The sequence below is a fragment of the Solanum tuberosum genome, unplaced genomic scaffold (genome assembly GCF_000226075.1).
Source record: "Solanum tuberosum cultivar DM 1-3 516 R44 unplaced genomic scaffold, SolTub_3.0 scf00123, whole genome shotgun sequence".
Lineage (NCBI taxonomy): Eukaryota > Viridiplantae > Streptophyta > Magnoliopsida > Solanales > Solanaceae > Solanum > Solanum tuberosum.
Window position 1 is genome coordinate 508,668 of NW_006239048.1, and position 16,262 is coordinate 524,929.

General features: G+C 34.7%; 1 protein-coding gene across 1 annotated transcript; it reads left to right on the forward strand.

The window, feature by feature from the left end:
* Positions 1 to 2,513: 2,513 nt before the first annotated feature.
* Positions 2,514 to 4,297, forward strand: LOC102603519 (premnaspirodiene oxygenase-like). Its single transcript, XM_006350333.2, has 3 exons — positions 2,514 to 3,344; positions 3,485 to 3,579; positions 3,662 to 4,297. The coding sequence occupies exons 1-3, from the start codon at positions 2,552 to 2,554 to the stop codon at positions 4,280 to 4,282; spliced, it is 1,509 nt and encodes a 502-aa protein (XP_006350395.1). The 5' UTR covers positions 2,514 to 2,551; the 3' UTR covers positions 4,283 to 4,297.
* Positions 4,298 to 16,262: the final 11,965 nt, after the last annotated feature.

Below are 16,262 nucleotides of genomic sequence, written 5' to 3' on the forward strand. Positions count from 1 at the left end.
TTTATGAACAAAAATATAAATACACCTTAATTATAATAAATATCATAATATATTTATAATAATAATATTCATATTCTAAAAATGGAGAACTCACAATCTATGACATGAATTAATATAGATACAATGAATATTTGTACAATTGGATGATATCCTATTAAATGACAAAAGGAAATCAAAAGTTTTGCAACAGTTAAAATGACCCTTAATACCTCAGTTACTCCTACCGTGCAAAGGTATAAAAATTTTCAGATGAATTATATTCATAACATTATATTAAATGCTAAGTAATTGCTTCAATAAATACTTACTATGGAAACTTGCAATCGTTGGACTTTTGATTTTCTTCTGTTATAATTACCACAAACTAATGATGAATTATATATTTGGTAAATTAATTAAATTTATCTTATAATATATATATATATATATATATATATATTAAAAGTGGGAACAAAAAAAAGTTAAAAGCTGAAATATCAAAATAATCCTATAAAGTTGAGTTACTACAATAATATCATTATAATTACTCCCTCCGTCCCATTTTATGTGGCAATATTTGGTCGGGCACGGAATTTAAGAAATAAATGAAAACTTTGAAATGTTTACCAAATTACCCCTTCAAAAAATAGTCATATTAAAAAGTAGACTCACTTTTCTCTCTCCTCATAAATGTATTGTAGTATTATTTTTAAGATTAAGTGGGATCAACAAGGGTAAAAGAGGAATTGTACCTTTAAATACTTACAATATAAGGAAATGTATCATTATTTTTGGGACTGATCAAAAAGAAAATGGTGCCATATAAAATGGAATGGAGGGAGTATTAATTATTTCACTAAAACTGGAGCAAAAAAAGTTAAAAGTTGAAATACCAAAATAACCCTATAAAGTTGAGTTATTATTTGACTGTGTGTGTTTGTGTAGTTTAAAATTGTATTTGCACGTGTCCAAGGACTAGTTGTAATATACAGTCATAATTATTAGGAAAAGGATTAGTGGGATCAGATAGAAAAATTATATTAAGAGAAATTTTAATTGGGATATGTGAGTCATTTGAATAACAGTAGGGGTAAATTTGAGCCATTATCATAACGAGGGACATATCAGCTCTAAATGACAAAGTTGAGGGTATATCATACCATTTTCCCTATATTAAAAAAGTATGACGATGAGTAAAAATAATTTTTTTTCTGAGAATACAAGGGTAAATATGACCATTTTCTGTAATTTAAATGATTTTATAAAAATAAAATAAAAATTTCCATCCCATCCCATCCCATTCAGAAGTGGTTGCAAATAAGAATGAGTGAAGGGCTTTAGTGTCAAATACAATTGATTTGGGCGATGATTCTCTTGATGAAGATGAGGAAGACAATATGCTGGACATATGCTTTGATAGAGTGACTAGGGAAGGGGATATATCATCTAGACAACAAAGAAGTGGAAGCAACAAAAGCAAAAAAACAAGACACATGGAAGGCAACATAGTTGGGGCGGTAAAATGACTGAGAAGTTTGTTCCAAGGCATCTACCGATGCGACAGACAAATCAGAACCATTTGACAGTATCAATAGGTTCAACAAGATCCATTAAATCCATAAAGAAGGAATGAATTATCAACTGTTGTTGGATATGTTTGAAGAAGAAGACAAGAAAAAAATACTTCAAGTTACTTTTGATGGGTAATCAATCTTTTTTAATTCATGCTTTCGTAATATAAAGTTTGAGGCTGATAATTCAACATTCTTCTTGATTGATATATTTTTGCATTATTTAAGCATCCTCATTTGTAATATCATCATGGAGTATATTACAAACTCTGTGGTGATTACAAAATACTTAGTTCTCTCTAGCTCTTATTTTCTTCATGCTTGTTATAAGGTAGTAGAAGTTAGTACTTCATTAGAATTGGTAAGGTAAGGCTTAGCTCCCCTTGCTTGTACTTATCCCTATTGATATCTTTTTATTTTTAGTAAAGGACCGCTATACATTGTCTAGTGATAAATTTACGTTTAAAAAAAAGTGGGACGGGAGTCGGCATGCGAACTCGGTATTATGTCCAGGCAAAGTCCCGGTCTCAGCCAAAACCTGGTCCATCATAACTGTGCCTGCCCGGTCCCCCATCCCAGCTCACCAGTCCCCGGCCCGTCCCACTTGACATCCTTAGACTTGAGCTATAAAACACGAATTGACTCAAGAAAATAAGATACTATTTTTATTAAAATAATCCCAGCCTGGCGATAAACATATTTTGGCATCCCCGAAGCCTGGTGATAATATAAATTAAGATTTTTGGCATCAAAATAGTTGATCCAAAAAAAAAAACATTTGTTTGCATATTGCATTATTATGGTGAGCTGAATTGTTTATATCATTATGTTTTTTTGAGTGAGCTGAATTGTTTTGACTTCAACAAAGTCTGCTTTGTAATATATATTTGTTGAAAAATATATCACTATTTCTACACATTCCATTTTGTTAGAAACCTATAAAAGAGCATATGTAACACAACATTGAAGAATCACCAAACACACAAATTAACTCTTCCAAAATGCAATTCTTGAGCTTGGCTTCCATCTCCCTTTCTCTATCTTTTCTGTTTTTGTTAAGGAAATGGAAAAACTCGAATAGCCAATCGAAAAAATTGCCTCCAGGTCCATGGAAACTTCCTTTACTAGGAAGTATGCTTCATATGGTTGGTGGACTTCCACACCATGTCCTTAGAGATTTAGCCAAAAAATATGGACCACTTATGCATCTTCAACTTGGTGAAGTCTCTGCAGTTGTAGTAACTTCTCCTGATATGGCGAAAGAAGTACTAAAAACTCATGACATCGCTTTCGCCTCTAGGCCTAAACTTTTGGCCCCGGAAATTGTCTGTTACAACAGGTCTGACATTGCCTTTTGCCCCTACGGAGATTACTGGAGACAAATGCATAAAATTTGTGTCTTGGAATTGTTGAGTGCCAAGAATGTCCGGTCATATGGCTCGATTAGGCGTGATGAAGTTGATCGTCTAGTTAATTTAATCCGGTCATCTTCGGGTGAGCCGGTTAATTTTATTGAAAGGTTGTTTTTGTTCACAAGTTCAATGACATGTAGATCAGCGTTCGGGAAAGTGTTCAAAGAACAGGACAAATTTATACAACTAATCAAAGAAGTGATTGGGTTAGCAGGAGGATTTGATGTGGCTGACTTATTTCCATCACTGAAGCTTCTCCATGTGCTTAGTGGAATGAAGGGTAAAATAATGAATGCTCATCATAAGATAGATGCAATTGTTGAAGATGTCATCAATGAGCACAAGAAGAACATTGCAATGGGGAAAACTAATGGTGCATTAGGTGGTGAAGATCTTTTTTTTTTTTTTTTTTTTACCCTTCCTAGGAGCTCCCACTCCTTTTGCTCCATTGATAACTCGAACTCGCAATCTTCGGATTGGAAGTGAGGGGTGCTTACCATCCGAGCAACTCCCTCTCGTCAGGTGGTGAAGATCTAATTGATGTCCTTATAAGACTTATGAATGATGGAGGCCTTCAATTTCCGATCACCAACGTCAACATCAAAGCTATTATTTTCGTAAGTACTATTTCATATTTTACATTTTTGTTTGTACATATGATCAATCACCACAAATAACTTATTTTGTTCCTATGTCCAGGACATGTTTGCTGCAGAAACAGAGACTTCATCGTCAACACTTGACTGGGCAATGGTGCAAATGATGAAAAACCCAAGTGTAATCGCCAAAGCTCAAGCAGAAGTGCGAGAAGCCTTTAAAGACAAAGAAACGTTCGATGAAAATGATGTAGAGGAGCTGAAATACTTAAAGTTAGTCATTAAAGAAACTCTAAGACTCCATCCACCAGTTCCACTTTTAGTCCCAAGAGAATGTAGGGAAGAGACGGATATAAACGGCTACACTATTCCTGTGAAGACCAAAGTCATGGTTAATGTTTGGGCATTGGGGAGAGATCCAAAATATTGGGATGACGCAGAAAGCTTTAAGCCAGAGAGATTTGAGCAGTGCTCTGTAGACTTTATTGGTAACAATTTTGAATATCTTCCCTTTGGCGGTGGGAGAAGGATTTGTCCCGGGATATCATTTGGCTTAGCTAATGTTTATTTGCCGTTGGCTCAATTGTTATATCACTTCGACTGGAAACTCCCTATCGGAATGGAGCCAAAAGACTTAAACTTGACTGAGTTGGTTGGAGTAACTGCTGCCAGAAAAGATGACCTTATTTTGGTTGCCACTCCTTATCAACCACCTCAACAATGATTTTCAATTATTATCCTATTTTTCTTTAGGAGTTTCCAGCTTTATCTACTTCTAATACATGTATCTTCTTCTTTTTATCATAAGCCATTTTTTTTAATCTCAAAAGAAACAATTAGCTTTATCTACTTCTAATACATTTCATGTTTAGTGTTAGTGGAATATCTTCCTCCACATGAGTTGTTTGTGTGGTGTATCTAAGCACATCCCATTTTTCTCTTCAATATTCAGTTTTTTAGAGGACAGTTTTAAAGAAAGAGGTAAATGTCAGAGTCAAGACACCTAATTTGTTTTAATTAAGATATCAATTCTTTAATTTATTTTTTTGGAAAAAAAAATGTTTAGGCCAAAAAGGTATATCTAGGCTATTTGTGTAATAATAGGGAAATATATCAACTCTAAATGATATGACCTTTTTGTTTTATTATATTCATATTGGACAAGTAAAAATGAACAAAACAATAGTAAATATTGGCCAGTCTTTTTCATTTCAATACGTTATAATATGAATTTCCTCCTATTTATTTTTTTACTTATTTATTTTTTCAAGAAAAACATAGACTAACAAATGTTGTTCATCTTGTATTCCTGAGATACTTAGAACAAAAATTTGAAGAACTTCGTAAGAAACAACAAAGTTTAAAGAGTATTTTCAAAACTAAAAAATTAAAACTAGTAGAGAAAATAGAATAAAAACAGATTAGAAAAATATATACAAAATATTTTTCCCAAAGAAAGAAAATCGAGTTCACTGAATGCACAGTGTCCCCTTAAGGAAATTATTCCTCTCAAGTACCCGAAGTTAATGGAATATATCCTCCCCGGATAGAACGATCTTACTCACCGGTGTATCGGTACCTAAAATTATGGTGTCAATGAACCACTCAACGACCGTAAAGTACACTTAGAATACTAGATTTAGTAGTAGTAGAAGAAGTTCAGAAAAATTCATTTTCAACCAAAATGAGAGGAAATCCCTCAATTTATAGAAAACAAAGGGTAGTGTGAAAAGTTTCTTATTGTGCCTTACCGGAAAGGTCACAAACCTTTGGAAAAGTCATAATCTTTCGGAAAGGTCACAACCTTTCATAAAAGTCACAACTTTTCATAAAAGTCGCAACTTTTCATAAAAGTCGCAACTCTTCGTCACAACTTTTCATAAAAGTCGCAACTCTTCGTCACAACTCTTCATAAAAGTCGCAAATTTTCATAAAAGTCACAACTCTTCATAAAAGTCGCAACTCTTTCATCCGTCATAGTGCTTCCCCGTGGGGTGATCCTGTCTTGTTTGTTAAGAAAAGGATGGTAGTATGAGGATGTGTATAGATTACCGGCAATTGAATAGGGTCACCGTTCGAAAAAAGTACCCATTGCCTCGAATAGATGATCTTTTTGACCAATTGCAAGGTGCATCTGTTTTCTCTAAGATTGATCTAAGGTCTGGTTACCATCAGTTAAAGATTAGGCATGCGGATGTGCCCAAGATGGCGTTTAGAACCCTCTATGGGCACTACGAGTTTCTAGTTATGTCGTTTGGATTGACAAATGTGCCTGCAACTTTCATGAGTTTGATGAATGGTGTGTTCAAACCATTTCTTGATTTGTATGTTATAGTATTTATTGATGACATTTAGGTTTACTCGAAAAGTAAGGAAGAGCATGCCGACCATCTTCGTATTGTTCTGGGTGTTCTTGGGAAACAAAAGTTGTATGTGAAATTTTCTAAGTGTGAATATTGGTTGACTTCGGTTGCCTTTTTGGGGCATGTAGTTTCAAAAGAAGGGGTAATGGTAGATCCCCAAAAGATTGAAGCGGTTAAGAGTTGGGTTCTGCCTAGCTCAGTGACTGAAGTTAAGAGTTTTGTGAGGCTCTCTAGCTACTATCGTTGATTTGTAAAGAAGTTTGCTTTTATTGCCACACATATGACTAGACTAACCAAGAAGAAGGTACCCTTTGAATGGACTGAGAAGTGCGATGAGAGCTTTCAAAAGCTCAAGACTCTTTTAACCACAACACATATTCTAGTACTACCGGTGGAAGGTAAGGATTTTATCATTTATTGTGATGCTTCCCATTCGGGTTTGGGTTCTGTGTTAATACAAGATAAGAATGTTATAGATTATGCATCGCGGCAATTGAAGGTGCACGAGAGGAATTACCCAACACATGATTTAGAGTTGGCAGCGGTAGTGTTTGATCTTAAGATCTGGCGACATTACATCTATGGTGTCAAGTGTGAGGTATTTACTGATCATCGTAGTTTGCAGCATGTGTTTACTCAAAAGGATCTGAATTTAAGACAACAAAGGTGGATAGAGTTACTCAAGGATTATGATGTGACCATTCAGTATCAACCGGGCAAGGTTAATGTGGTGGCAGACGTGCTAAGTCGAAAGTCGGTGAGTATGGGTAGTCTCGCTTTCTTAAGTGTATCCAAGCAACCTTTGGCTAAGGAAATTCAGACCTTGGAGTCTAAGTTCATGCAATTGGGCATCTCAGAGAAAAGTGGGGTGTTAGCTAGCATTGAAGTAAGGGCCACGTTCATGGAGGAGATCAAGGTCAAACAGTTTAAGGATGACAGTTTGAATGAGCTTAGAAAGAAGACAGTGTCTGGTAAGGCACAAGAGACCACTCCTGATACGGAAGGTGTGCTCAGTTTTAAAGGGAGGATTTGCGTTCTTCGAGTAGATGACTTGATTAAAAAATTGTAGACGGAATCCCATGGTTCGCGATATTCCATTTATCTGGGTGTGACCAAGATGTACAGAGATTTGAAGTAACTTTATTGGTGGCCTAGCATGAAGAAAGATATAGCAAAATTTGTGGCTACGTGTCAAAATTGCCAACAAGTTAAGTATGAACATCAAAGGCCTGCAGGAATTTGCTTCAGAAAATGCCAATTCCGAAATGGAAGTTGGAAAGGATAGCTATGGACTTCGTGGTTGGTCTTCCCAAGACTTCAGAAAGCTTTGATTCTATTTGGGTAGTGGTTGACAGATTAACTAAGTCAACCCATTTTATTCCGATCATAATAGATTATAATGCGCATCAATTGGCTAAGGTGTATGTTAAAGAGATAGTAAGGCTGCACGGGGTGCCCCTTTCTATCATCTCAGACTGTGGTACGCAATTCACATCCAAGTTTTGGAGGAAATTGCATGATGAATTGGGCACGCAACTCACTTTTAGTACAACTGTCCATCCACAGACGGACGGACTACCAGAGAGGACTATTCAAGTGTTAGAAACCATGTTAAAGGCATGTGTGATTGACTTTGGAGGGCATTGGGATAAGTTCATACCGTTGTGTGAGTTCTCCTGTAATAATAGTTATCACTCCAACATAGATATGGCACCGTTTGAGGCACTGTATGGGAGAGAATGTAGATCACCCATATGATGGTTCGAGGTTGGAGATGTGAAACCTTTGGGGGTAGATTTAGTGAAGGATGCTCAATATAAAGTGAGGAGTATTCAAGCTAAGCTTTTAGCAGCCCAAAGTAGACATAAGAAGTATGCAGATAATAAGGTAAGATACATGACATTCCAGACTGGTGAGAAAGTTCTTCTTAAGGTATCACCCATGAAAGGGGTAATGATATTTGGTAAGAATGGCAAGCTTAGTCCCCGATACATTGGCCCCTTTGAGGTCCTTGACTGTGTAGGGCCAGTGGCTTATAGATTGGCTTTACCTCCTAACCTATCGGGATTTCATCCGATATTTCATGTGTCCATGTTGAAGAGATAACATAGAGATGGGGATTACATCATAAAATGGGACTCAGTTGTGTTAGAGAAAGACCTTGAGTATGAGGAGGAACCAACTGCAATTCTCGATCGTGATGTACGTAAGATGAGGACCAAGGATATTAAGTCCGTGAAAGTTCAATGGAAACATCATCCAGTTGAGGAAGCTACTTGGGAAACCGAGAAGGACATGCGAGAGAAATATCCCAGTTGTTCGTCGATTCAGGTACTACTTCACCCTTACTTTAGACTGTTTTTCCTAAGTATGTCACTCGGGGATGGGTAAATTGGTATATATTGTAATGACCTGTTTCCTTCGTTATAGAAAAACCAATGGGAAATTTTTTGGGCAGGAAAACTTTTTCGTAGTAACTTGAAATTTCCCAATCTAGTCCAGATTTGGATGAAATAGGAGTCAGTGAGGTCTAGGGAAATCTGGTAATAAATGGGAGATCTAATTATAATTTTGATCACATGAGTAGATAGCTAAGACATTAAGGAACCCGTATGACTTTACGGAATTGAATTCGGGTGAGTAGAACTCCCAAAATTGATCTTAGCGTGAATGGGTATTTTCTGAGTGTCATGAGATGGAGGTGTGTTGTGAAATGGGGGTTTGAAATTCTTAAATTTTCTCATTGTTTCCATGCAAGCCGCTAAGGCGGGATTTTACCGCCAGGGAGGAGCCGCTGTAGCGGGGTGAGGACCGCTGTGGCGGGACAGACACGACTTAAGTCTGAAATAAACCCCAAAAATATTTTATTCTGCACTTTTCAACCTTGAGAGATAAGGAACGACCCTAGGTGTTTTCTTGACAATTTTCCACCATTCTTAAGGCTAAAGGTAAGGCCTTTGCTCCCCAAATCCATTTTTCGATCCATAGAACTTAGTTTCTTGGGTAATTATCGATGAGAGAGGGTTTTGATCTGGGAATTATGGTGGAAAAACCCTAATCTAGGTATGGGGATCAAGGGTTCGACCTAGGGTGGATATTATTGATTATAGTTCGGGTAATTAGGTCTTATGTTAGATCAAGAAAGATTTTGATAATTGACAAATAGAGGAACAAATGAAAGGAACCGGTTGCACATACATGTTCCTTTCAGATCGAATTCGACTGGGATAAGGAGAACATCAACCACGCAAATTAGAAGTTATAAAGCGGTGGAAGGGTTGCTTATTCGACAAGAAAGCAGTGCAAAAAGGTTTCCATAAAGAAATTCTAAGCGAAGTAGGAAGCATAAACAAAGTAGGAAACATAAGCAAAGAAGGAAGTAGTGTGAATAAAGATTCAAGAAGGAAATAAATCAAAGCCCAATCAAATAGGAAAACTACACGAAGTAGGAAAAAAAGAACATACCACGTGAGCTTCCAAGTTCTACGCAGAAGAGGAAGTCGAGTATGAGTAGGAGTCCAAGTTGAAATAGGTTTTGGATTCAAGTCCAAATCTATAAATAGGGCAAAATTTTCTTTTGAGAAAGTTGCACACTTAAACAGAGAGTTACAAGCAGAATACAATCAAATAGAGGGAGTTCATATTTGAGTGATTTCTAATTCCGAAGTGTCGCCAACGCAAGAAAACAAGAATTGAAGAACTGATTCATAGGTTTATGTTTTGTAGTTCTTAAGTCAAGTTTGCTTGTATTGAGTTTTTATCGAGTTGTATCTTTAATTATTTCTAGATCCAGTGAAGTATAAACTGGGAATATGAATAGAGTCTTCAAGTTGGGGTGACTTAAAGACTTGGGAACATAAACCTTGGGGGTTTGTGTTAGAGTTTAGGAATTAGAGTTAGTTCCTAGGATTGCAAGAGTTGTAATATGAATTCATAACTTGAAGTGGGTCGATGATCTAGTTGGTTGTTTGCGTCTAGGAATTAGAGTTTATAATTCCTTAGGTTACATAGGTTTGTAATCTTTTGTTGAAGCTCAGAGTTTAATGAAGTAGAGTTAAATCCTACAGAGGTGTAGGTCGTGGTTTTTACCCTTTATGAGCCTGGGTTTTCCGCGATAAAATATTGTGTCATTACTTTATTTACTTTACATAACGTAACTGTTGTAATCTGCAAAAGAACAGATCGAATATACATGTTCCTTAGGCAAATCTAGGGGTCAGTATTCCAATATCTTGTTTATTGATCCTCGTGTTATGTTGATTGTTTGTAGACCAAAAACAAGTGGAAAGAATCCGGAAAGGGAAGAATCAAGTTTCTTAGGGGATTCAAGCTTTGTTCGAGGTAGGTGATGGTTGTGATTTCATGTTTGTGTGATATATATATATATTTGTAATTGCTTCATTATAATGCATGTATGCATACGAACATTGCATTACTGATCACACTAATCGTACATGAGGATGATTGAATATTTGTATGCCATGAATCATGGCTTAATTGTATGATTATGAGAATGTTCATTGTGATTGTGATTGTGGCTTGTCGAATGGATCAGGTGTTACGTTTCGACACACTAACTTGGATCGGGTGCCACGTTTCGGCGCATAAATGAGATCGGGTGTCACGTCCGGCACACTAACTTGGATCGGGTACCAGGTACCGGTAAACTAATAGTTTGGGTACGGGTTCCATGAGAGGACCAATGATTTGACATAATTGTATATCTTGAGATTTGAAATTGTACGTTGTTCGTAAGTCATAGTTGATATTGTATATGTTCGGTGTATGCATGTTTATTATTGTGGTAATGACTTATATATGGTTCACCTATTGGGATAGCCGCGTGATCGTACCAGTACAATGTGGTTGTTTACTTATACTGCACTTGTTCTTTCTTTGTTGAGTACATGACATCTTCAGGCGGCTACTGACAGACCTCGTTTAGAAGACCAGTGATCGATCGAATTCAAGGTGAGCCAGTTCTTTCGTGCTGCCACGAGTTCTCTTTTTGTTTATGTTCACATCTTCGGACTTATATTAGTACTTTAGATTTTCGTATGTTTAATTGGGTTGTACCCATTTCCTTTAGACTTATGTTCTTTGTTAGAGTTTTGGTACATTGACTTTCAGGTTCTAGGCATTATTTCCGCATTTTGTTGGTTAGACTTTTGGAGTTTATGGGAACTCTATTTTTCCGTTAGCATTTAAACCTGCTTCTGTATCTTTAAATGTCTTAGTTTTGATTAAGTTCTGTAGTTCCTGGTTAGCTAATTAGTATTAATGATTCTCCCACCAGAGGGTTAGTGTGGGTGTCAATCACGACGGTCGGGATCGTGACAATTATTTTAACGAAGAATATTAAAATAATTTTTATTTTATAGTTAAGCTTTAAATTTATTTTCGTTAATGCAAATGAGAACTTTGATTTTCCTAATTATACGAAAATTCAAAAAAAAATTGATGTATAGTTTATCTTTCTTCTATTCATATTTTCTAACTTCACTTTATATTTCATTACTATAATTTCGTTTTATATTGTTGTATTTCATTAATATATTTTCCTTTTATATTATGATATTTCATTAATATATTTTCCTATTAAAGTTAGATTTCAAATCTTATTCAAGTCAATGTATATTTAATGTTAATGCATGTGAATGATTTAATTTTATTGTAAGATTGTAATTATTTAATTTTCAATTTATATTGTTTCTAATTATAATCAATTATTTTTTACTGTCTACCTAGACTTGATTAATGTAAAAATACTAAGTATTTTTTCTACTATCATTAAGCTTTAGATTTATTTTTATTAATGTAAATGAGAATTTTGATTTTGCTTATTATCCAAAAAAAAATTAAAAAAGATTTGATGTGTAATTTATATTTCTACAAATTTTATTCATATTTGCTAGCTCCAATTTGATATTCATTAATATATTATATTATTATTATGATATTATTATTATTATTATTATTATTGTATTTTATTAAAATATTTTTCTATTAAAGTTAGATTTTTGGATTTTATTAAAGTTAATGCCTATTTGATGTTAATGCGGGTGAATAATTTAAATTAATATTAATTATTTTGGTATGTAATTTATATTATTTCTAATTATAGTCACTTATTTTTTATTGTCTATTTAGACTTGACTAATTTATGAAAGAACATTAATATATTCTCCTATTATAGTTTAAGCTTTAGATTTATTTTCTAACTTCAACTTAATAAATTTCATGAGTATATGAAAATATTTACATATTTAACTTAATATTTTATATTTTAATAATGTATATATATAAAATATATTAAAGTTATATAATTTAATGAACTTCCTAATTTCTATATGATAACAGATTATTTGAGTAAAAATCAATTTTTGCAGTGTATAAATAGGTGTGATATCGTTTTTCATAAGTATCATTTGCTGAAAAACGTTTAATCAACTATCTTTTCATCAATCTCCTTATGAATATATCCATGGAGGGAAAGAAGACTAAAGGACGTCAAAGATACCAATAAAAAAATAAAAAATAAGGATGCCCTGCTTACCACATTTTCAAAGCGTCGGGAGGATTTGTACAAGAAAGCTAGTGAACTCGTTACAGAATGCGATGTTGACATTGGATTAATGATGATTTCCCCTGCTGGTAAGCCACATTCATTTTTTCACCCTATTGTTGATGCAATTGTTTCTCATTTTCAGAATCCTGGTATGCAGTTAAGCCAAGGAATTCGTCTAGACACGATTACTGCTCGAAATAAAGTGAATGAACTCAAAAACAGGCTTGAAGAACATAATGTTGTAGAAGATGCTACGATTGCTCGAACATCTTTTTATGACCAAATGGCAGAAATAGGACAAAAAGGTTGGTGGGAGTCAATTGAGCAGCACAATGCAAATGAAGTGACCATATTTGAAGCTTGGCTGAGTGGCACTTGTTCCAAAATGCGCCATCAGGTTCAATTAGAAAATGGAGCTTCATCGTCATTGGGACGTGAATCTTTTGGAATATGAAGTTTGAAAAATTGAAATTATAGTTGAATCATGCTAGGTTATCACTTATAGATACATTGGTGAAGTATCTAGTAAGTTCAATTTATATTATTAAGGTATTGATTTTTTTAAAATTTATTTCAATGATGCTACAATCATGTATTGCTATGATTTTCATTAATAATATCTGATATGGTTGGTTTGAATATTGCTTGAAGAGAAGAAGTTGCTTCATGTGTTGGTCTGAATATATTGGATACAATAACACTTATATGCATTACATCAATAAATTGTTATTAATTTTCTCCTCTCAATTGATTTAGGGTTAGGAACCAAATAATTTTCATCTAATAGCTTTTGATATGCGACATTTGATTATAGTATACCATGATGCACAAAGATGAATTTCCCAAAGTAAATTGAGATATATGTCAACTTTTTCTAGGTAAAAGGCTCATAAATACCCCTAACCTATGAGAAAAGGCTCATAAATACCCCTCTTCCATCTTTGGGTCTAAAAATACCTTAAGGTTAATGTTTGGGTCCAAACATACCCCTCAACTTAACAGAAAAATATTTAGATAACTCTAACTTTTTAAAAAGCCACGTGACATCTTCTAATTGGTGCCCCACTTTATTTTACAATAATTCAAACCCACCCAAATTTTAAAATCAAAACCCAAGTAAAAGAAGAGGAAGAAGGACCTAAATGGGGTGCATGAGAGGAATTACCAACACATGACCTAAATGGTTTGGATTTTAAAATTTGGGTGGGTTTGAATTATTGTGAATTAAAATGGGGCACCAATTAGAAAATGCCACATGGCTTTTTAAAAAGTTAAAGTTATCTAAATATTTTTCTGTTAAGTTGGGGGTATGTTTGAACCCAAACATTAACCTAAGGGGTATTTTTATATCCAAAAGTGGAAGAGGGGCATATATGAGCCTTTTCCCATTGGTTAAGGGTATTTATGAGCCTTTTCCCATTTTTCTAATATAAAGGGGAGAGAATAAGTATGTACGAAATATGTTATTAATTATCATCAGTATTGTAACTCTACGAGTCTGCACCCCAGATGTGGTCGAAACTCTGAATTATTTTTGGTCCCAAACTAACCCTTGACTTGTCTTATTGCTATATTGTACACTGTAACAACTATGTGAATAATATTTAAAAAATGGACATACAACTATTGCAGAAAATAACTCCAATACTTTATAAATAATAAGTCTCAAATAAGAGATGTTTGTAAAATAAAATAAAATTGAAAGTATAACTCAATTTACCCGTCTATGAAGCCTTTAATAACAAAAGATAGGCACCGAGTTAAGACTCATGGCTACCTGAATATTCAATGCCAACATTAAAAAATAGAATTGTTTAATGTTAATTAAGTCTATTAAATGTGTCATGATGATTCACCGGGCCATGCGGGCACCTACTGTAACACCTAGATAGGAGAGCCCTTATTTCCAATTTAAAACATTCAATGAGGAAGTGAACAATTATAAACTAATCACCTTATTTAGATGGGAAAATGCATAAGTACCCCCAGCCTATGCCCAAAATTCCTGAGACACACCTAACCTTTCTAAGGTCCTATTACCCCCCCGAACTTATTTTTTAATTAATTTTCTACCCCTTTCGGCCTACGTGGCACTATCCTTGAAAAAATTATCAACACGCGCTAGGCCCACAAGATAGTGCCACATAGGCCGAAAAAGGGTAGAAAAGTATATATAAAATAAGTTCGTGGGGATAATAGGACCTTAGTAAAGGTTATGTGGGTCTCAGGGATTTTGGGCATATGTTGGGTGGGTACTTATGCATTTTCCCTATTTAGATATATGAATACTCACATTTTTTCAAAACTAAAATACCTTTGTAAGGAAAATACATTGATCCCTTCCTCAAAAATCTAGTCTAAATAGGTACAAGAGCTTCTAAAGAGAACTATTTCTGAAAGAAAATAAGGCATAACTTCCACCATGATGAAAAAGGAAGTGAAAGTTGTCGGAGATCATTATGATCTTCACCTAAGAAACATCACTGAATCCTACAACCAAACTATGCCAAGCGGTATAACAAGAGTAGTATCAGTACAAACAACACAACTGGTAGGCATCACCGGTCGACCGAATCCACCACATAATATCATAAAATAATCAAGAAAACCTGAAACTTGGAAATAAAATTAGAATCTCGATCCACCAAGTCACCACTTTTACTACAAGTAAATTTACTTTGGAATTCATACACTCTATCTCAAGTCACTCCACCTCATTTCGCTCACATCTACCCCATTATGGACATTCTACCCTCATATTAGATCATAGATTAATCCTTTCTATCACATAGAGATTTCTCAAATACAAGATCATTACTAATTCTGCTAACCAATCTACTATTCCCCCTCAAGCTCTCATGCCAATACCTTAGCCTTAATAACACTCCAGTTATAAAAAATATATATGCATAAGCTACCCCAATTTAATAAAGCAATAAGTACAATTTCAATCCCAATTATAAGATAGTATGAACTCACAGTCTTACCCAGACATAACATTCGCATGAAACATGTCCCACATGATCACAACATCACAACTAGTCATACTTGATTCATCACACAGTTCCAATAACCCAGACCACCAAGAATTCCTAATCTTTTATCTACAACATTTAACTTGCAAATCCGGTCTACACAAAAACCACCCTGGCATTTTAAATACATCAATCAGCCTGAAACTCAAGGACCAACATGTCACACATCTAACACAATAAAAAAAACTTGTTCCTTTCATAGAACCTACACACAACTATTAGTGCAATATTGTGGTACTCAAGCCAACCATTATTAGTGTACCGACTTAGTACTCGAGTCAATTGAATGGTATTTCATATCAGGTGTAGTACCCGAGTCAACCGTTAGTAAATCTATACCAGCGTGTTACCCAAGACAACCAACAATAACAAATAACATGTACAATCACAACACAATGAACAAGCACAATTGAAGCCACAAGTAAATTAAACATGTTCATTGCATGAGATTTATCAACATGATGTCATTTTGAGTTCATCCTTTATGTTTTTCCCACATGCATTGCACAAGAAATACTACAAGTAGTTAACATGCATACATTACATAACTTGTAAAAATAAACAATCATCACCCACCCGAAGAGATCCTTTCTCCATACTTCTTTATCAAACTCCAATCACCCGTAATTACCTTCCTAAAGATCACACCAGCAACATCATAAGTTCATCAATAACTAGTCAAGTCCATAATCAGCCTAAACCACCGTTAAACACTCCTTTAACCATCCAGACTCTATA

Coding starts and splice junctions, on each gene's coding strand:
- LOC102603519 (XM_006350333.2), top strand. CDS start 2,552: ATGCAATTCTTGAGCTTGGCTTCCATCTCCCTTTCTCTATCTTTTCTG. Junction 3,345..3,484: donor GAAAACTAATGGTGCATTAG/GTGGTGAAGATC, acceptor CCCTCTCGTCAG/GTGGTGAAGATCTAATTGAT. Junction 3,580..3,661: donor ACATCAAAGCTATTATTTTC/GTAAGTACTATT, acceptor TCCTATGTCCAG/GACATGTTTGCTGCAGAAAC.